A 21,951-nucleotide genomic window follows, 5' to 3' on the forward strand; every position below is an offset into this window, starting at 1 on the left:
TTGTGATTGATACTCAAATATCTCTGGAGTCCAAATCAGGGGCCCATACCCAAGTGCTCTTATTTGAGTGTTCTGTCAACAGTTGGCAAGGTTACTCTTGACTGGAACTCTGAGCCCACTTTACAATTCTTTGTTTGCTCCCATCTGCTGAGCTCATTGGGAGCTTTCCCACCTCCATGGCAGCACTCATAGCTGTCCTTGTGTCCCTGGTACCTAACGAAGTGCTAGGTGCCAGCATATAGCAGGTGGTAAGTAAGCAGTACTTGTTTTAGGATTGAATAAGTGAACTAAGAAAGAATAGAAAAAGAGGTAAACTGATATTTAGCTATCATATTTCCAAGAATATGATATTTTTAGGACATAGTATTAGCCCATATTTCTAGGAATCAGAAAACCAAGGTTCTAAGAAAACAAAAAACTGACTTATGAGGACATGGCCTCTAGGAATAGAATGTGGTAACAAATATACATTAAAATTTTGCATGTTTTATCTGTTTGTCTCTGGTTGGGGGTTATACAATATAAATGTTCCAAATATTCTGAAGTTTTCCTTTTAACTAAATTTAGTACATTATAATTCATTAAACAGAGGTGGACTAGCAGAAAGACTGAATGGACTGCAGAATCGAGAGAGATCTGCTATTTCTTTGTGGAGACATCAATGTATTTCTTACCAAAAGACACTTTCAGGTAAGGCTGTGCAGGTACCCGAGACAATGTGTAAATAAACGTTTTAGTTAAAAGAATTCTTACATTAAAATACATGAAGTTGATTATTAATATTTTCATGACATTTTAAAAAATTTGTTTTTCCAACATTCTAATTTTGACATACAAAAACTATATATAATTAATATATATAACTTGATGAGTTTAAAAATAAGTATACTCTTATGAAACCATCGCCACAATCTGTGCTATAAATCTATACCCTTGACCTCCAAACGTTTTGTTCTGTTCTTATCATTAAGAGCACCCCTACCCTCTTAGCAAAATTTATTTTATTTTATTTCATTATTTAGAGACAGGGTCTCACTGTTGCCCAGGTTGGAGTGTAGTGACATAATCATAGTGTACTGTAGCCTCAAACTCTTGGGTTCAAGCAAATCTTCTCACTTCAGCCTCCCGACCGGCTAAGACCACAGGCTTGTGCCACCATGCCCAGCTCCTCTTAGCAAAATTTTAAGAATACAATACAGTATGTTAACTATAGACACGATACTGTACTGCAGATCTCTAGGACTGATTTATCTTATATAATCAAAACTTTGTACCCTTTGATGAGTACCTCCCTATTGGCAGCCACCATTGCAGTCTCTGCTTCTGTAGCCAGAGCACTTAGTCAAGAAAGAGAGATAAAAGATATCTAAGTTGGAAAGGAAGAGGTAAAGTTATCTCTGTTTGCAGATGACATGATCTTATATCTAGAAAACCCTATAAGACACCCAGCCCCTGCCAAAAAAAAAAAGTTACAACTAATAAATGAATTCAGCATAGTAGCAGGATTAAAAATCAACATACAAAAATCAATTGCATTTCCAATGAAATTTCTGTATATATATATTTTTAATGACAGAAATATACATATAATTTATATCACAAAGAGCTAATGTCCACAAAACGTAAAGAGTTACTCTAAATTAATAGCAACAGTCTGGGCGCAGTAGCTCACACCTGTAATCCCAGCACTTTGGGAGGCCAAGGCAGGTAGATTACCTGAGGTCAGGAGTTCGAGACTAGCCTAGCCAAAATGGCAAAACCCCATCTCTATGAAAAATATAAAAGTTAGCTGGGCGTAGTGGCATGTATCTGTAGTCCCAGCTACTCAGGAGGTTGAGGCACGAAAATCGCTTGAACCCAGGAAGTGGAGGTTGCAGTGAGCCAAGATCACGCCACTGCACTGCAGCCTGGGCAACAGAGCGAGACTCTGTCTCAAAAATAATAATAATAATTAATTAATAGCAACAAAGACCAAAAATTCAACAGATAATTGGCAAAGAATGTGAACAGAGAATTCACAAAAGAAGAAATACAAGTAATTCTTAAGTTTATGAAATAATGTTCATTCACATTCATAATAAGATAAATGTAAATTAAGGCTACAATGAGGTAATTTTATATATCATTTAGCAAAGATCAAAAAGTCCGAAAACAGTATTATGGAGAATGTTGGAAAGCATGTACTGTTATGTATTGCTAGTGGGAATATAAATTAGTACATCATTATTTAAGAGCAATTTGATAATATCTATAAAATAAAGTAAATATACTCTTTGGCTTAGTATTTCCATTTATATGCTAACATGCGAGTTTTATTTATTTTTTATTTATGTATTTTTTATTATACTTTAAGTTCTAGGGTACATGTGCATAACGTGCAGGTTTGTTACATATGTATACTTATGCCATGTTGGTGTGCTGCACCCATCAACTCGTCAGCACCCATCAATTCATCATTTATATCATGTATAACTCCCCAATGCAATCCCTCCCCCCTCCCCCCTCCGAGCCATGATAGGCCCCAGTGTGTGATGTTCCCCTTCCCGAGTCCAAGTGATCTCATTGTTCAGTTCCCACCTATGAGTGAGAACATGCGGTGTTTGGTTTTCTGTTCTTGTGATAGTTTGCTAAGAATGATGGTTTCCAGCTGCATCCATGTCGCTGCAAAGGACGCAAACTCATCCTTTTTTATGGCTGCATAGTATTCCATGGTGTATATGTGCCACATTTTCTTAATCCAGTCTGTCACAGATGGACATTTGGGTTGATTCCAAGTCTTTGCTATTGTGAATAGTGCTGCAATAAACATACGTGTGCATGTGTCTTTGTAGTAGAATAATTTATAATCCTTTGGGTATATACCCAGTAGTGGGATGGCAGGGTCATATGGTACATCTAGTTCTAGATCCTTGAGGAATTGCCATACTGTTTTCCATAATGGTTGAACTAGTTTACAATCCCACCAGCAGTGTAAAAGTGTTCCTATTTCTCCACATCCTCTCCAACACCTGCTGTTTCCTGACTTCTTAATGATTGCCATTCTAAGTGGTGTGAGATGGTATCTCATTGTGGTTTTGATTTGCATTTCTCTGATGGCGAGTCATGATGAGCATTTTTTCATGTGTCTGTTGGCTGTATGAATGTCTTCTTTTGAGAAATGTCTGTTCATATCCTTTGCCCACTTTTTGATAGGGTTGTTTGTTTTTTTCTTGTATATTTGTTTGAGTTCTTTGTAGATTCTGGATATTAGCCCTTTGTCAGATGAGTAGGTTGCAAAAATGTTCTCCCATTCTGTAGGTTGCCTGTTCACTCTGATGGTAATTTCTTTTGCTGTTCAAAAGCTCTTTAGTTTAATGAGATCCCATTTGTCAATTTTGGCTTTGGCTGCCATTGCTTTCGGTGTTTTAGACATGAAGTCCTTGCCCATGCCTATGTCCTGAATGGTACTACCTAGATTTTCTTCTAGGGTTTTTATGGTATTAGGTCTAACATTTAAGTCTCTAATCCGTCTTGAATTAATCTTCGTATAAGGGGTAAGGAAAGGATCCAGTTTCAGCTTTCTACTTATGGCTAGCCAATTTTCCCAGCACCATTTATTGAATAGGGAATCCTTTCCCCATTTCTTGTTTCTCTCAGGTTTGTCAAAGATCAGATGGCTGTAGATGTGTGGTATTATTTCCGAGGACTCTGTTCGGTTCCATTGGTCTATATCTCTGTTGTGGTACCAGTACCATGCTGTTTTGGTTACTGTAGCCTTGTAGTATAGTTTGAAGTCAGGTAGTGTGACGCCTCCAGCTTTGTCCTTTTGACTTAGGATTGTCTTGGCAATGCAGGCTCTTTTTTGGTTCCATATGAACTTTAAAGCAGTTTTTTCCAATTCTGTGAAGAAAGTCATTGGTAGCTTGATGGGGATGGCATTGAATCTATAAATCACCTTGGGCAGTATGGCCATTTTCACGATATTGATTCTTCCTATCCATGAGCATGGTATGTTCTTCCATTTGTTTGTGTCCTCTTTGATTTCACTGAGCAGTGGTTTGTAGTTCTCCTTGATTGAAGAGGTCCTTGACATCCCTTGTAAGCTGGATTCCTAGGTATTTTATTCTCTTTGAAGCAATTGTGAATGGAAGTTCATTCCTGATTTGGCTCTCTGCTTGTCTGTTACTGGTGTATAAGAATGCTTGTGATTTTTGCACATTCATTTTGTATCCTGAGACTTTGCTGAAGTTGCTTATCAGCTTAAGGAGTTTGGGCTGAGACGATGGGGTTTTCTAAATATACATGATGTCATCTGCAAACAGGGACAATTTGACTTCTTCTTTTCCTAACTGGATACCCTTGATTTCTTTCTCTTGCCTGATTGCCCTAGCCAGAACTTCCAACACTCTGTTGAATAGGAGTGGTGAGAGAGGGCATCCCTGTCTTGTGCCAGTTTTCAAAGGGAATTTTTCCAGTTTTTGCCCATTCAGTATGATATTGGCTGTGGGTTTGTCATAAATAGCTCTTATTATTTTGAGGTACGTTCCATCAATACCGAATTTACTGAGCGTTTTTAGCATAAAGGGCTGTTGAATTTTGTCAAAGGCCTTTTCTGCATCTATTGAGATAATCATGTGGTTCTTGTCTTTGGTTCTGTTTATATGCTGGATTACGTTTATTGATTTGCGAATGTTGAACCAGCCTTGCATCCCAGGGATGAAGCCCACTTGATCATGGTGGATAAGCTTTTTGATTTGCTGCTGAATCCGGTTTGCCAGTATTTTATTGAGGATTTTTGCATCGATGTTCATCAGGGATGTTGGTCTAAAATTCTCTTTTTTTGTTGTGTCTCTGCCAGGCTTTGGTATCAGGATTATGTTGGCCTCATAAAATGAGTTAGGGAGGATTCCCTCTTTTTCAGTTGATTGGAATAGTTTCAGAAGGAATGGTACCAGCTCCTCCTTTTACCTCTGGTAGAATTCAGCTGTGAATCCATCTGGTCCTGGACTTTTTTTGGTGGGTAGGCTATTAATTGTTGCCTCAATTTCAGAGCCTGCTATTGGTCTATTCAGGAATTCACCTTCTTCCTGGTTTAGTCTTGGGAGAGTGTAAGTGTCCAGGAAATTACCCATTTCTTCTAGATTTTCTAGTTGATTTGCGTAGAGGCATTTATAGTATTCTCTGATGGTTGTTTGTATTTCTGTGGGTTCAGTGGTGATATCCCCTTTATCATTTTTTATTGCGTCTATTTGATTCCTCTCTCTTTTCTTCTTTATTAGTCTTGCTAGCGGTCTGTCAATTTTGTTGATCTTTTCAAAAAACCAACTCCTGGATTCATTGATTTTTTGGAGGGTTTTTTGTGTCTCTATCTCCTTCAGTTCTGCTCTGATCTTAGTTATTTCTTGCCTTCTGGTAGCTTTTGAATGTGTTTGCTCTTGCCTCTCTAGTTCTTTTAACTGTGATGTTAGAGTGTCAATTTTAGATCTTTCCTGCTTTCTCTTGTGGGCATTTAGTGCTATAAATTTCCCTCTACACACTGCTTTATATGTGTCCCAGAGATTGTGGTATTTTGTATCTTTGTTCTCATTGGTTTCAAAGAACATCTTTATTTCTGCTTTCATTTCGTTATGTACCCAGTAGTCATTCAGGAGCAGGTGTTCAGTTTCCATGTAGTTGAGCGGTTTTGATTGAGTTTCTTAGTCCTGAGTTCTAGTTTGATTGCACTGTGGTGAGAGACAGTTTGTTATAATTTCTGTTCTTGTACATTTGCTGAGGAGTGCTTTACTTCCAATTATGTGGTCAATTTTAGAATAAGTGCGATGTGGTGCTGAGAAGAATGTATATTCTGTTAATTTGGGGTGGAGAGTTCTATAGATGTCTATTAGGTCCGCTTGGTGCAGAGATGAGTTCAATTCCTGGATATCCTTGTTAACTTTCTGTCTCGTTGATCTGTCTAATGTTGACAGTGGAGTGTTGAAGTCTCCCATTATTATTGTATGGGAGTCTAAGTCTCTTTGTAAGTCTCTAAGGACCTGCTTTATGAATCTGGGTGCTCCTGTATTGGGTGCATAGATATTTAGGATAGTTAGCTCTTCCTGTTGAATTGATCCCTTTACCATTATGTAATGGCCTTCTTTGTCTCTTTTGATCTTTGATGGTTTAAAGTCTGTTTTATCAGAGACTAGGATTGCAACCCCTGCTTTTTTTTGTTCTCCATTTGCTTGGTAGATCTTCCTCCATCCCTTTATTTTGAGCCTATGTATGTCTCTGCATGTGAGATGGGTCTCCTGAATACAGCAGACTGATGGGTCTTGACTCTTTATCCAGTTTGCCAGTCTGTGTCTTTTAATTGGAGCATTTAGTCCATTTACATTTAAGGTTAATATTGTTATGTGTGAACTTGATCCTGTCATTATGATATTAACTGGTTATTTTGCTCGTTAGTTGATGCAGTTTCTTCCTAGCCTCGATGGTCTTTGCATTTTGGCATGTTTTTGCAATGGCTGATACCGGCTGTTCCTTTCCATGTTTAGGGCTTCCTTCAGGGTCTCTTGTAAGGCAGGCCTGGTGGTGACAGAATGTCTAAGCATTTGCTTATCTGTAAAGGATTTTAGTTCTCCTTCACTTATGAAACTTAGTTTGGCTGGATATGGAATTCTGGGTTGAAAATTCTTTTCTTTAAGAACGTTGAATATTGGCCCCCACTCTCTTCTGGCTTGGAGAGTTTCTTCCGAGAGATCTGCTGTTAGTCTGATGGGCTTCCCTTTGTGGGTAACCCGACCTTTCTCTCTGGCTGCCCTTAAGATATTTTCCTTCATTTCAACTTTGGTGAATCTGGCAATTATGTGTCTTGGAGTTGCTCTTCTGGAGGAGTATCTTTGTGGCATTCTCTGTATTTCCTGAATTTGAATGTTGGCCTGCCCTACTAGGTTGGGGAAGTTCTCCTGGATGATATCCTGAAGAGTGTTTTCCAACTTGGTTCCATTTTCCCCCTCACTTTCAGGCACCCCAATCAGACGTAGATTTGGTCTTTTTACATAATCCCATACTTCTTGCAGGCTTTGTTCATTTCTTTTTCTTCTTTTTTCTTTTGGTTTCTCTTCTGGTCATTTCATTCATTTGATCCTCAATCGCTGATACTCTTTCTTCCAGTTGATTGAGTCAGTTACTGAAGCTTGTGCATTTGTCACGTATTTCTCGTGTCATGGTTTTCTCTTGTCATTTCGTTTATGATCTTCTCTGCATTAATTAGTCTAGCTGTCAATTCTTCCACTCTTTTTTCAAGATTTTTAGTTTCTTTGCGCTGGGTACGTAATTCTCCTTTAGCTCTGAGAAGTTTGATGGACTGAAGCTTCTTCTCTCATCTCGTCAAAGTCATTCTCTGACCAGCTTTGATCCATTGCTGACGATGGGCTGCGCTCCTTTGCAGGGGGAGATGCGCTCTTATTTTTTGAATTTCCAGCTTTTCTGCCCTGCTTCTTCCCCATCTTTGTGGTTTTATCTGTCTCTGGTCTTTGATGATGGTGACGTACTGATGGGGTTTTGGTATAGGTGTCCTTCCTGTTTGATAGTTTTCCGTCTGACAGTCAGAAGGACTGTCTGTTGGTCTATTGGAGATTGCTTGAGGTCCACTCCAGACCCTGTTTGCCTGGGTATCAGCAGCAGAGGTTGCCGAAGATAGAATATTGCTGACCAGCGAGTGTACCTGTCTGATTCTTCCTTTTCAAGTTTCCTCTCAAGGGTGACTCCACCCTTTGAGGTGTGGGGTGTCAGACTGCCCCTAGTGGGGGATGTCTCCCAGCTAGGCTCCTCAGGGGTCAGGGACACCCACCTGAGCAGGCAGTCTGTCCGTTCTCAGATCTCAACCTCCGTGTTGGGAGATCCACGGCTCTCCCCAAAGCTGTCAGACAGAGTCGTTCGCATCTGCACCGGCCCCCGCTGCTTCCCCTATTGGACCTCAGCTGTGTGCTGTCCCCAGAGGTGGAGTCTACAGAGACAGGCAGGCTTCCTTGAGCTGCTGTGAGCTCCACCCAGTTCGAGCTTCCCAGAGGCTTTGTTTACCTACTTAAGCCTCAGCAATGGCAGGCGCCCCTCCCCCAGCCACGCTGCTGCCTTGTGGATTAGATCGCGGCAGACTGCTGTGTTAGCAGTGAGGGAGGCTCCGTGGGCTTGGGACCCTCCCAGCCAGGTGTGGGATATATTCTCCTGGTGTGCCTGTTTCCTTAAAGCACAGTATTGGGGTGAGAGTTACCCGATTTTCCAGGTGTTGTGTGTCTCAGTTCCCCTGGCTAAGAAAACGGATTTCCTTCCCCCTTGTGCTTCCAGGTGAGGCGATGCCTCGCCCTGCTTCAGCTCTCGCTGGTCAGGCTGCAGCAGCTGACCAGCACCGATTGTCTGGCACTCCCTAGTGAGATGACCCCAGTACCTCAGTTGAAAATGCAGAAATCACCAGTCTTCTTTGTCGCTCGCGCTGGGAGTTGGAGACTGCAGCTGTTCCTATTCGGCCATCTTGCTCCGCCCCCCCAATTTCTGTATATTAATAATGAGATATTTTCTTTTCTATTGGAAATTGAAAAAACAGTCTCATTTACAATAACATTAAGAAGAATGAAATTCGGGACTAGGCGTGGTGGGTCACGCCTGTAATCCCAGCACTTTTGGAGGCCGAGGCAGGTGAATCATGAGATCAAGAGATCAAGACCATCCTGGCCAGCATGGTAAAACCCTATCTCTACTAAAAATATAAAAATTAGCTGGGCATGGTGCTGCATGCCTGTAGTCCCAGCTACTTAGGAGGCTGAGGCAAGAGAATCGCTTGAACCCAGGAGGCGGAGTCTTCAGTGAGCCAAGATCGTGCCACTGTACTCCAGCCTGGCGACAGAGTGAGACTCTGTCTCAAAAAAAATAAAATAAAATACTTAGAAATAAACTTAATCATGGATGTCAAGGACTTGTACTCTGAAAACTGACTCTTTTTTTCAGGTGTCTTACAGATTTCAGAAATTATTCCAAGAGATGAGTTTATTCTTGCAAGGTCTAATGACTTAAAACTCTTGTTTTTCAACAAATTGCTTGATATTGAAAAGATTCCACATATCTAGAAAAGCCTCCTCTCCTCCTAAACAGTGCTGATTTGGTGGTTTTTCCCTGTGTGTTCCCTCCATCTGGAGTTGGGGGATGGGTAGGTGTGGGCACAGTCATGTATTCCAAACCAACTATTATTAGTCTTTCCTGGGGGATCATTGGGATATACATTTTAATAGGCTACCAGGTGATTTTTGCACATGCTAGAATTTAAGAAACATTATTCTTAGAGTTGATCCCCCCATTCCCAATAATATATTCTACTAAATAGATCACTCAGCTGTTATGTTCTCGACTATTAATTATATTACACATTTCTTTAGAAGACTTTTCAATTCTTATCTCATTTATTCCTTTTCAAATCCTTTCTGAGGCCAGGTGTGGTGGTTCATGCCTGTAATTGCCATGCTTTGGGAGGCCAAGTCAGGAGGATCACTTGAGGCCAAGAGTTCAAGACCAGCCTGGACAATGTAGTGAAACCTGTTCTCTGCAAAAATGTAAAAATTAGCTGTACGTGGTGGCACACGTTTGTAGTCCTAACTACTCAGGAGGCTGAGATGGGAGAATCACTTGAGCCTAGGAGTTCTAGGTTACAGTAAGCTATGATCGCACCTCTGCACACCAACCTGCGTGACACAGCAAGACCCTGTCTCTAAAAAAATACAAAAAAATCCTTTCCCAGCTGTCACTTAGCAGTTGCCTTCTCTCACATTCTTGTATTAAAGTACTGGAATATGAAGTACGTATATATGTATCAGGATGACCTAATACGTATGACCCAAGAATACTTTTTCTTTTCTTATTTTATTTTATTTATTTATTTTTTTGAGACAGAGTCTCGCTCTATCACCCAGGCTGGAGTGTAGTGGCGAGATCCTGGCTCACTGCAACCTCCGCATCCTGAGTTCAAGTGATTCTCCTCCTCAGCTCCACGAGTAGCTGGGATTACAGGTGCCTGCCATCACGCCTGGCTAATTTTTGTATTTTTAGTTGAGACGAGGTTTCGCCATGTTGCCCAAGCTGGTCTCAAACTCCTGACCTCAGGTGACCCACCCACTTCAGCCTCCCAAAGTGCTGGGATTACAGGTATGAGCTATCGTGCCCAGTCACTTTTTCTTCTATACATATCTGTGGGTCAGTCCATTGTTACACTTATGACTTTGTTTCTTGGGGTTTTTTTATATTAATGATTATGACATTTAATAATAATCTTTACAACTCATTTGACCAGCCTGAAGGCCAGGCAAACATAAAGGTTTCCTGGTCTTATTATTTAGGGAAGTCTTAATAGCACATTGGCTTAAGCACAAAAAATAATTTAATGGTACTTGTAATTGAAAGCCACAGGGACCATGCTTCAGGCATATTGGTTTTGAAAAGGCTGGCAGTCGTTCTCTATGTGGTAACTCTCTGCTGCAAGTCCAATAAAAAAAATGCTTTCTTTCCAATATTTTACCAGAAATGTCCAAAATGACTTTCATTTATCTGGTAGAGACAGGAGTCCCCTCTTGAAATCATCCTAATCACTCTGCCCAACATGGGCTACAGTCAGTAACACACTACCAGCCATATCCTTAACTCCTGATTATTTTATTTCTGGAGTTATTTAATAAAAATCAGCAGGAACTATTTGTAATTCTACAATATGTTATCTCATTTTAGTCTTTCAGTGATTCTTCATGTTCTCCTATTTATCAGTATTTGCATGTGTATATTTAACCTCTCAAATGTGAATGACCTTGAACTGGAGTGACCACTATCTCTTATAATCTACCTCCCTCCATCTGTAAATAGTTTCTGTGTGTCACTCATTGCTTTCAATTTAGTTTGGGGTTCTATGCATTATAAACTTCTTTTGTTCTGCTTGAACCAGAAAATTATTTCCTTGACACTTAAATTCTCAAATGGCTCCTCCTTCTTTTGCTTCCCTTCTTTTGAAGTAATGATATGAGAGAATGGTAAGCTTGAATTTCTTTCAACTGTATATAAATATTTGCATTACTGGGTTTCAGGAAGGCCACTTTCAGTTCTTAGTTTTAACATTAGTTTTGTGTTGGGTTACGGTGGATGGTGAGCTATCAGATGGAAAAGAGGAGCATGACACACAGGACTCTGGCTACTGGAGGCCTAAAAGGCCAGACCTGAAGATATCATTTGCTGCTGCATTAGCATTCATGCAGCACTTTTGTTTCCTTTTTCCACATGAGGAGATGGAATGCTAATTCTGTGAGGACTATTAGAGACCTTCCAGTCTAAGCCCCTCTTTGGCAGATTGCCTAGGGTAGGGAGGTGACTTGCTCTGATTATCTAGCCAAGGAAGAGACAGGGCCAAAAGCAGGCCTCCTCCTGGTTCCCAGGGCCATGCTCTTTCAAACCCTGCCACTCTTCTGCCATATGAAAATAATCATTTTACTCTTCTCCCAGTTTCCTCTTGATCTTACTAGTGGGGAATAAACAAATAGTCCAAACTGGACTTTGTGTGTTTAGTTAAGGTAGCTGTCTTGAATTTTGCTGATGTTATTATAGTCTTGACAAATTGTAAATATCTTCCAAGTAGGAGCAAAACATGGGCAAACTTTGAATTGGATCATAAATTCTTAAATAGTTTGGATTCTATCTGTCCTCTTTCCCCCTTCAACATGATCCTTATTGTTGTATCAAATTTGGAGGTTTGATGTTGGTGGGTACAATGCTGAAGGCTTACTACGTATTAAATCATTTAGTATGCAAAGTAATCTTCTAAAGGAGTTTGCTTTCCTCATTTTCCAGATGAAAAAACTGTAGGTTGAGTATATGCTATAGATGACTAAGCCCAGATTTGAACTGTCAAGTCCAAGTTCTTATCTGCTAATCTCTACAGACCTTCATTAGTTAATCTGTTTGGGCTGGAGAAAGTTAGGCTTAAGAAGACAAGGGATTAAGGAATTAGCAAAATTAGAAATATTAATACAAATGTTTTTCTTTGAAAAAAATCTTTCAAAATGTAAGTCTGTATCACATTCTTGGGACAGCACTAATTGGCGAAGCATAGGACATAGGTTTGAAGGTTGCAGAGACTGTAAATTGTGGAACTGTATAGGATGTCCTAAAGTCTTATGATTTTGATGGGAAGTGGCAGATTGTCTTCTTAATTATTGATATTAATATATATAGAAATCGCTAGACATGTCATCCTGGTTACTCACTATAGTGAATTGATCAAATTGTCAAGTACGTAGTTGACAGAGTGTCTTCTGCTTGTCTGGGTAGAAAAGTACCAAGTTAAACATGTGTGGCTGGTGGTCCAGAATGAAGGGAGAAAAAGGTGATTTTTTTGTTTGTCTCATAACCAAAACAGCTTATTTGGAATGTTCCTTACAATATCACTTCTTAAATTTTGTTCTAGATATTAAGTGTAGCATGTCAAACTAAGATTCTCCTTATTTATCTCCAGAGATGAGAAATTATGGTTTACAGAATTGATTTGTAGATTATAATGATTTAGCTTGAGATCTTTCTTTCCACGTGTCTTCCATTTGGGGAGCATTATTTAATTACCCCATGGTTGCGAGGTATGTTTTTGTCTGTATATGTATCCAAGTTATTGTGTATGTCAGTATCCCACTCCCTTATATTGCTGGGTAGTATTCCATGGTACGAATGTGCCACAGTTTGTTGAACTGTTCGTTGACTGAAGGGCTTTTGGGTCGTTTCCATATTTGAGTCATTACAAATAAAATGTGCTGTGAACATTTGTATACCAGTTTTTGAGTGAACATATGTTTTTATTTTTCTGGGATAAATGGTCAAATGATTTAAAATGTTTGAATGTCTCTAACACATTATTCTGCCTTTTTTTTTTTTTTTGAGACGAAGTCTCTCTCTGTCGCTGAGGCTGGAGTGCAGTGGCGTGATCTCGGCTCACTGCAAGCTCCGCCTCCGGGGTTCACGCCACTCTCCTACCTCAGCCTCCCGAGTAGCTGGGACTACAGGCGCCCACCACCACGCCCGGCTAATTTTTTGTATTTTTAGTAGAGAAGGGGTTTCACCATGTTAGCCAGGATGGTCTCGATCTCCTGACCTCGTGATCCACCTGCCTCAGCCTCCCAGAGTGCTGGGATTACAGGCGTGAACCACTGCACCCGGCCTATTCTGCCCTTTTAAAACACTTTGTATTTAAAAATAATTGTAGATTCACAGGCAGTTAGAAATAATACTGAGGGATCCCTTGTACCATGCCCCCAGTAATGACATCTTTTGTAACTGTGGAATGACAGGACAGCCAGGATGGTGATCTCCGATACAGTCCATTGACCCTGTTCAGATTTCACCAATTTTACATGTATTTACTTGTGTGTCTATTTTTTGTTTTATGTAATCTTATCACCTGTTACTGTGGTCTGAATTTTTGTATCCTCCCAAAATTCATATGTTGAAACCTAATCACCAATTTGATGGTATTAGGAGGTAAGTAAGGCTTTTGGAAAGTGATTAGGTCATGAGGTGGAGCCCTCATGAAGGGAATTAGAAGAGACCCTAGAGAGCTAGCTTGTCCTTCCACCATGTGAGGATACAGCAAGAAGAATCCATCTGTGAGAATCAAGTCCTCACTAGACACAGAATCTGCAAGAGTGTTGATCTTGGACTTCCCAGCCTGCAGAACTGTGAGAAAGAAATTTCTGTTGCTTCGAAGCCACACAGCTCTGGTTTTTTGTTATAGCAGCCAAGATGGGCTAAGATACTTTTGTAGATCCATATGACTGTCACATAGTCCAGACACAGAAGGGTCCATCACCACAAGGATTCTCATGCTACCCTTTATAGTCACAGTCATCTCTTTCCCATTCTCCTCCCTGATGCTTTGCAGTCACTAATCTGTTTAACATTTCCATAGTTTGTCATCTAAGAAATGCTCATGCCTGTAATCCCAGCACTTTGGGAGGCAAAGGCGGGTGACTCACAAGGTCAGGAGTTCGAGACCAGCCTGGCCAACATGGTGAAACCCTGCCTCTACTAAAAATACAAAAATTAGCCAGGTGTGGTGGCAGGCACCTGTAATCCCAGCTACGCAGGAGGCTGTGGCAGAGAATTACTTGAACCTGGGAGGCAGAGGTTGCAGTGAGCTGAGATCACACCACTGCACTCCAGCCTGGGCGACAGAGCAAGACTCTGTCTCAAAAAATTAAATAAATTAAATTACAGAAATGGAATAATACAGTTTATAACCTTTTGGGATTGGCTTTTTTCACTCAGTATAATTCCCTGGAGATTTATCCAAGTTGTTGTGTATGTCAGTAACCCACTCCATATTGCTGGGTAGTATTCCATGGTACGAGTGTGCCACAGTTTGTTGAACTATTTGTTGACTGAAGGGCCTTTGGGTTGTTTCCATATTTGAGTCATTACAAATAAAAGGTGCTGTGAACATTTGTGTACCAGTTTTTGAGTGAACGTGTTTTTATTTTTTTGGGATAAATGATCAAGAGTATAATTGTCAGGTGTTATGGTAAGGGCATGTTGTTTTGTTACATTAAAAAATGTGTATGAATACCAAATATTTCAGTAAATTCTAACACATCTTTCTAGGCTTAAGAAATTTTATTTTTAACATCTTTGGTATGTGGATGTCAATTTTTCCTTTCTTCCCTCCTGGATAGCTGACTTTGCTGGGCTGTTTTATAACTCCTACTTGTAATTTTTTTTTTTTTTTTTTCAGACGGAGTCTCGCTCTGTCGCCCAGGCTAGAGTGCAGTGGCCGGATCTCAGCTCACTGCAAGCTCCACCTCCCGGGTTAACGCCATTCTCCTGCCTCAGCCTCCCAAGTAGCTGGCACTACAGGCACCCGCCACCTCGCCCGGCTAATTTTTTGTATTTTTTAGTAGAGACGGGGTTTCATCATGTTAGCCAGGATGGTCTCGATCTCCTGACCTCGTGATCCGCCCGTCTCGGCCTCCCAAAGTGCTGGGATTACAGGCTTGAGCCACCACGCCCGGCCTTAACTTTTAATAACAATCGATGTTATCTTCCTTGTTGGTCCCTTCTAGTACATTTCAGTATAAAAGACATACATCTCAAGATTCTTTGTGATACACTGAGAAGGTATTGAGCTTGGCTTTAAAAGAGCAGCCAAAGGCCGGGCATGGTGGCTTATGCTTGTAATCCCAGCACTTTGGGAAGCTGAGGTGGGTGGATCACAAGGTCAGGAGTTCAAGACCAATCTGGCCAACATGGTGAAACTCCGTTTCTACTAAAAATACAAAAACTAGCTGGGTGTGTTGTGGGCGCCTGTAATCCCAGCTACTCGGGAGGCTGTGCAGGAGAATCGCTTGAACCGGGAGGTGGAGGTTGCAGTGAGCCGAGATTGCACCACTGTACTCCAGACTGGGCAACACAGTGAGACTCTGTCTCAAAAAAAAAAAAAAGAGCAGCGAGAGCCAGGCACAGTGGCTCATGTCTGTAATCCCAGCACTTTGGGAGGCTGAGGCAGGCTGATCACTTGAGACCAGGAGTTTGAGACCAGTCTGGCCAAATGGCGAAAAAGTACTAAAAATACAAAAAAAACTAGCTAGGTGTGGTGGTGCACGCCTACAATCCCAGCTACTCTGGAAACTGAGGCATGAGAATCACTTGAACCTGGGAGGCAGAAGTTGTTGTGAGCCAAGATCGCGCCTCTGCACTCCTACCTGGGCAACAGAGCAAGACCCTGTCTGAAAAAGAAAAAAAAAGAGCAACAAAAAACATAGGTGTTGCACACAAAGGCCTTGAAGAGAACGGTTTGATGACATAGCATGGGGTAGGCAGGGGAGCCCAGATCATGCAGAGCTGGATTTCACTTCCAAAGGCCTTGGCTGGATTTCACTTCCAAGGTGATGCTTTGGAAACCTGCACTTTAGAATGTAGCTGTGGCACAGAGAATGGACAGCTATAGAGGCAAGGGGAAAATGTGTTCTGTTTATCTTCAGGAATCATTGTATTTTCCTTTTTTTAAAAGAGGAAACAGTTTCCCAACATTGCTTTGCTCATTATCTGCATGATGGTGAGCAGTGATTACTAAATGATACTCAAAACATGGTTCATGTACATTAACCACAATTACCCTTCCAATTAGGCCCTGCTCTCCTTACTTTAGAGATGAGGACAATGCAGACACAGGAGAATATGGATGGGTACAGCCCTGTGTGCCTGCCAGTGGGTAGCAGAGCCAGATTTACACTGGGCAGCCTAACTTGGTGGCCCATGTTCATAGACCAGTTGTTTTGGGGGCAGGTCTGGGCGGAACTTGAGTTCAGGAGATGTGAGTGCAGCAGTGGTTGCACCCTGCCTCCTTTGTTTGATCTCTGTTTAGTAACAGGATGACAAATATTTTCACAATATGTTTGATATCATAGTTTTTAAAACTAAAAGTAGTTACAAATTTTGTGTTATCTTTTTGAGTAGGGTCTCCCTCTGTTGCCCAGGCAGGAGTATAGTGGCACCATCACAATTCCCCACTGCAGCCTTAAGCTCCTGGGCTCGAGGGCTCCTCCTACCTCAACCTCCAGAGTGGCTGGGACTACAGGCACATGCCACCACACCCAGCTGTTTTAAAAAAAATGTTTTTTGGCCAGGCACGGTGGCTCACGCCTGTAATCCCAGCACTTTGGGAGGCCGAGGCAGGCGGATCACGAGGTCAGGAGATCAAGACCATTCTGGCTAACATGGTGAAACCCCGTCTCTACTAAAAAAAATACAGAGAATTAGCCAGGTGTGGTGGCAGGCACCTGTAGTCCCAGCTACTCGGGAGGCTGAGGTAGGAGAATGGCATGAACCCAGGAGGCGAAGCTTGCAGTGAGCCGAGATCGCACCACTGCACCTCCAGCCTGGGTGGCAGGGTGAGACTCCGTCTCAAAAAAATAAAAAAAATAAAAAATAAATTGTTTTTCTCTATAGAAATGGAGTCTTGCTATGTTTTCCAGGCTGGTCTCGAACTCTTGGCCTCAAGGTAACCTCCCTTCTCAGTCTCCCAGTGCATTGGAAATTACTGGCATTAGCCACCACACCTGGACCCTTAGATGTTCTTAAATGCAAAAAACTTGCTGTGTTTTACAGGAAGAGAGTAAAGAATAAAGAAGAACAAGTGATTACAAAGAAATTGATGGGCTTCAGATAAATTATTTTTCATGATGAGATTTTTTGGGGAAAAGGGAAAGGTCTTGCTCTGTTGTCCTGACTGGCGTGCAGTGGCGCAGCATTGGCTCACTGTAACCTCCGCCTCCTGGGTTCAGACAGTTCTCGCACCTCAGCCTCCTGAGTAGCTGGGATTACAGGCGTCCGCCACCATACCTGGCTAATTTTTGTATTTTTAGTAGAGCCTGCCTCGGCCTCCCAAAGTGCTAGAATTACAGGCATTAACCACCTTGCCCAGCCTTTAGCTGCCTATTCTTAAGCAAGATACTTTATTTTTGAAATTTAAGATCATGTCCATTAGCTAATTTAAAAACAATGATTCTTAAATTGTATTATAGAGGGTAAGCAACCAAGTAATATTCTCAGTGTTTTTCAGTCATACAGAGGAAAATTTTGTATATGCTCATATTTCTGTGTTTATTCTTGTTGTATGAAGTAAATGCTTTACTGGTCCCTATATCTGGTGGTGGAGATGGGATAGTGGGAAGTGAGGGTCACAGATACCAAGCTGGCAGGTCTCATTCATTTACTCAGCAGTTGCTCAGCAGGGGCCTCCAGTGTGCCAGACTCCTTGCTGGGCTCTAAAGACACACTGTGAATAAGCAAGATCTGGTCACTGCACCCTTAGACCTTCTCTTGAGTGGACTAGATGGATGACAAGCAGAGAGAGAGAAAATCAGGACAGGTTAGTAAAGTGGAGGGTCTGCATGGTTGTGGTGGGAGCTGTGCAGAACAGGCTATGAAAGTGAGCTTCATATTTACAGTGGGTAACTATAACCTCTGTCTTGTTTATGAGGCAGAATATCAGTATGAGGTGCCTAAACAGTTTTGGGATGGTGGAAGTTTTCTTATTTATTTGTTCTTGCTAGAAAAAAATATATTTTATGTAACAGATTTTAAATATTCCATATTTTAAATTTTTTTATTGTATAAGATTATTATATTTGAAAGATTTCTTTAGGTTATTATTGAAGTTCAGTAAGAAGCAGTTTATTTAGTATACATTATATTCACACAGTAAAAAGTGAGTACAACTTAAACCTTTGGAAAATTGAGGGTGGGACAAAATTTCGGTTTAGGAGTACCTTTGCCATGTGAATATTTGCTTTTATTGAATTACCATTTTGTATTGAAATATAAGAAACTACAGAAAACACAGATACACAGCTTAACAAGTGTTATATAGAAAGTGTGCATATTACTACCAGTACTTAAAGAATAGAAATGGGCTGGGCACGGTGGCTCACGCCTGTAATCCCAGCATTTTGAGAGGCTGAGGCAGACAGATCACGAGGTCAGGAGTTCAAGACCAGCCTGGCCAACATGGTGAAACCCCGTCTCTACTATGATACAAAAAAAAAAAAAAAAAAAATTAACCAGGCATCGTGGTGCACACGCCTCTAATCCCAGCTACTTGGGAGGCTGAGGCAGGAGAATCACTTGAACCCGGGAAGTGGAGTTTGCAGTGAGCTGAGATCATGCCATTGAACTGCAGCCTGGGCGACAGGGCAAGACATGGTCTCAAAAAAAAAGAATAATAATAGAATAGAAATAGATGGTTTTCTATTCAGTATTTTTTAACTCACTACAGCAATAAAATAAATTGATGCATTGTGCCTTTTTATTTTTTCTTGCCAAATGGCTATAATATTTTGGCTAATCTTTTTTTTTTTTTACTTTGTTCCTTACTACTTTCATTCAGTATTTATTAAGCAACAAGTAGATTATCATCACCGACAGAACTGTCTCATTCTATCATATTATAATTCATTTTTCCTTGCTTCCTTTTTTAACATATTAAAGTTTTATTATTTAATAGGAAACAAAAGCATATTTTATACTTGAAGATGTTTTAATAACTGTCTTAGTCTGTTTTGTGTTGCCATAATAGAACACCACAGACTGGATAATTGATAAATTTGTTTCTCACATGTCTAGAGGCTGGGAAGCCTGATACCCAACTCACCGGAAGGGAAAACAAGTGTGAGAGAGGGAAGAAGGTGGTAGAACTCATCCTTTAATGAGGAACCAACTTCCATGATAATGACATTAATCCATGAGGGCAGAGCCTCAGGGTCTTATCACCTCTTAAAGATCACCTTTCAACACTGTTGCATTGGAGATTAAGCTTCCAACACATGAACTTTGGGGGACACATTCAGACCATAGCAAGGACATCTGTAACTTTCCATTTATTGAAGTATGTTTTGAAGAATCAGAAGAAAGAAAGAAACAAAGCCTAAGAGATAAAGTATTATTTCTTAGGATTTGTAAAGGAGAAAAACCATGATGACTCACTCCTTGAATAATATTGTATTTATACAATTTCAAGAGAAACTGAAACCATATACTATTTCCATATTCTGATGATTAAGATTAATACTCAGGATAACACTCCTGGACACTTCTAATGCTTTTAGACTTTCTTCACATTATATAATGGTTTGGAAATATTCGTAAATATTATAAATACTTTATAAATACTATAAATATAAAATGTCGGAAGCAGTTAACAAGGATTACCATTGGAAAAGGGTTGGGACAGGGTTTTTTTTTTTTAATATGCCTTTCACAAAAGAAGAAATTTGTCAGAATCAAATATTGTTCTTACCATTATAGGGAGATAGATGTAAAGTGATGGAAAACTCCACCCTGACTTTTACTTATGAAGTACTAAAAAATTATACTTCTTTGTCAAGAAGTGAAAAATTCAATAACAAGACTGGTTTTTGTAGTGCAGTAGTTTTCCAGAATGAAGAGTGCAGTGATCCTTTTTCCTTGGACAAGATTATCTGTCACCAGCCTGACAGGCTTGGTATGTAATCTCCAATACTTCTGTACCCTCCTTGTTACCTGTGTGAACCTTACATGAATGTGTCTTTGCACCAGATGCAGGGGAACGGGGAGGCTGGGGCGGCCCTGACCCTCAGGCTACCTCAGGAGCAGTGGATGTGGTGCCCCACAGTGCAGCCCACAGAGTGGGGTTTCCTCGGTCTTGTCGCAAGTGTGTAGCCAGAAATCTGGTCCCCCACCTGTTTCTTACTGCTTCCAGGAACTCCTCTGAGGCTGGGGGCCCCTGAGATGGGGTTGTGGTCCAGGATCACCACTTGAGTGGCTGGGAGAGGAAGAAGGAAAGATTTCTTTATGCTTTTTGTTTTGAGACACGGTTTCACTGTGTCACCCCAGGCTGGAATGCAGTGGCACAATCTCAGCTCACTGTAACCTCTGCCTCCCGGGTTCAAGTGATTCTCCCATCTCAGCCTCCTTAGTAGTTGGGATTACAGACATGTGCCACCACGCCCGGCTAATTTTTATGTTTTTTTGTAGAGATGGTTATTCACCATGTTGGCCAGGCTGGTCTCGAACTCCTGACCTCAAGTGACTTATCTGCCTTGGCCTCCCAAAGTACTGGGATTATAGGCACGAACCACCATGCCTGGCCTGGGATCAGCAATTTCTATACAGAAACTGGTGTTAGTAGGAGAATGCACAAAGAATCCTGTGTAAATATGTGAATGTCTACAAGATTTCACTAATTTCCTTGATGCAGTATTTTCCAATAATTAAAGCCTAACTTGGGGTAAAAAATGGTAGATTGGTCATTCCTACCAAAGCAACTCAGTTGGTAAAATAAGATCCCTTTATTTAATTAAAAAATAAGTGTTAGAAAATACATATGATTTAATCTAAGTCTCCTAGTATTAAATATTTAAACCCAGAAAAGGTAGGTGTATGAGGAGCTGCTTATTTAGCCAATTCTTGGCAATATTTTATGCCTTTAAAATCTTTAGTTTCTCTGGGGATTTTTTTATGTAATATGAAACATTATTAAAAACGATTTGTTTTTTTAGATTTAAGAAATGTGAATAACATGGTTTAAAGAAGGGTTGTTAATTTTGTAGGTCAGCATCTTTTAAAAAGTCATTTAAAATTTGTCCTTAAACTTCTTTGCTACGTTGTCTTCTCCCTCCCTGTGTTTCAGTTGAAAGGATACTGCCAGTGCCCACTCAGGATGGGTCAGCTCTGATTTGGCCAGAGGTTTTGCTTCCGTTCCTTTTCTTATATCCCCTTTCCTCTGGGGTCAGGGGAGCTGACTCTGGGTTATCTCCAGCTTCCCTCTGACCAATAAAACCACAAAGCCAACTAGTGTTCAAGCTTTATTTTTCCCTCTGTTATATCCTTACCCACGTTTCAGTGCAGCAGTGATATTTAGTATTGTTCTTTGTAGTCATGGGCCAGAAGATCTTGTGTGAATACTGAGGCTGAACTGTTCAAGTCAGGAAACAAACTGTGATACTAGTTTGTCCACTGTTAGAGGTGTGATTCCATGTCAGAAAATATCATAATTTCCAGTGATCGTTTTAAGTGTGTATTAATGGAACAGTAAAGAGTTCTTATTAGAATTTAATGCCAAGTTATTTGATAATTTTATTAAAAATAATGGTGGGACCTAAGAAATAGAGGAAGGGGTACTTAATACCATACTCAGTTCCCCAGCTAACGTATCTGCCACTCTTTAGCTGTCTCCATTTATACCTTTGTTTCTAGAAATACATTATTTCTTGTGAATTTTCATACCTAAAGAACTATGAAGTGAGATTCAATAATACCACAGAATTAAATGATGCATTTGGATTCCCAGTGGATTTATTTCATCTGCACTTTCTCCATTTCTTTTTCCATGAAAAGAAAAATGTAGTTCTACAGTTTTAAGATTGGTTTCTCATAGACCTGAAGTTTAAG

General features: G+C 40.6%; 1 protein-coding gene across 6 annotated transcripts in view; it reads left to right on the top strand.

The window, feature by feature from the left end:
• Nucleotides 1-21,951, top strand: part of SPIDR (scaffold protein involved in DNA repair) — a 499,470-nt gene that overhangs the window by 159,105 nt on the left and 318,414 nt on the right. For all 6 annotated transcript variants that reach the window (XM_033203530.1, XM_033203531.1, XM_033203528.1 and 3 more), the window contains one exon: nucleotides 590-690. In XM_033203530.1, coding sequence (XP_033059421.1) covers nucleotides 590-690 — 101 coding nt within the window. The remainder of the gene's footprint in view (nucleotides 1-589; nucleotides 691-21,951) is intronic.

The sequence above is a fragment of the Trachypithecus francoisi genome, unplaced genomic scaffold (genome assembly GCF_009764315.1).
Source record: "Trachypithecus francoisi isolate TF-2019V2 unplaced genomic scaffold, Tfra_2.0 Lachesis_group7, whole genome shotgun sequence".
Lineage (NCBI taxonomy): Eukaryota > Metazoa > Chordata > Mammalia > Primates > Cercopithecidae > Trachypithecus > Trachypithecus francoisi.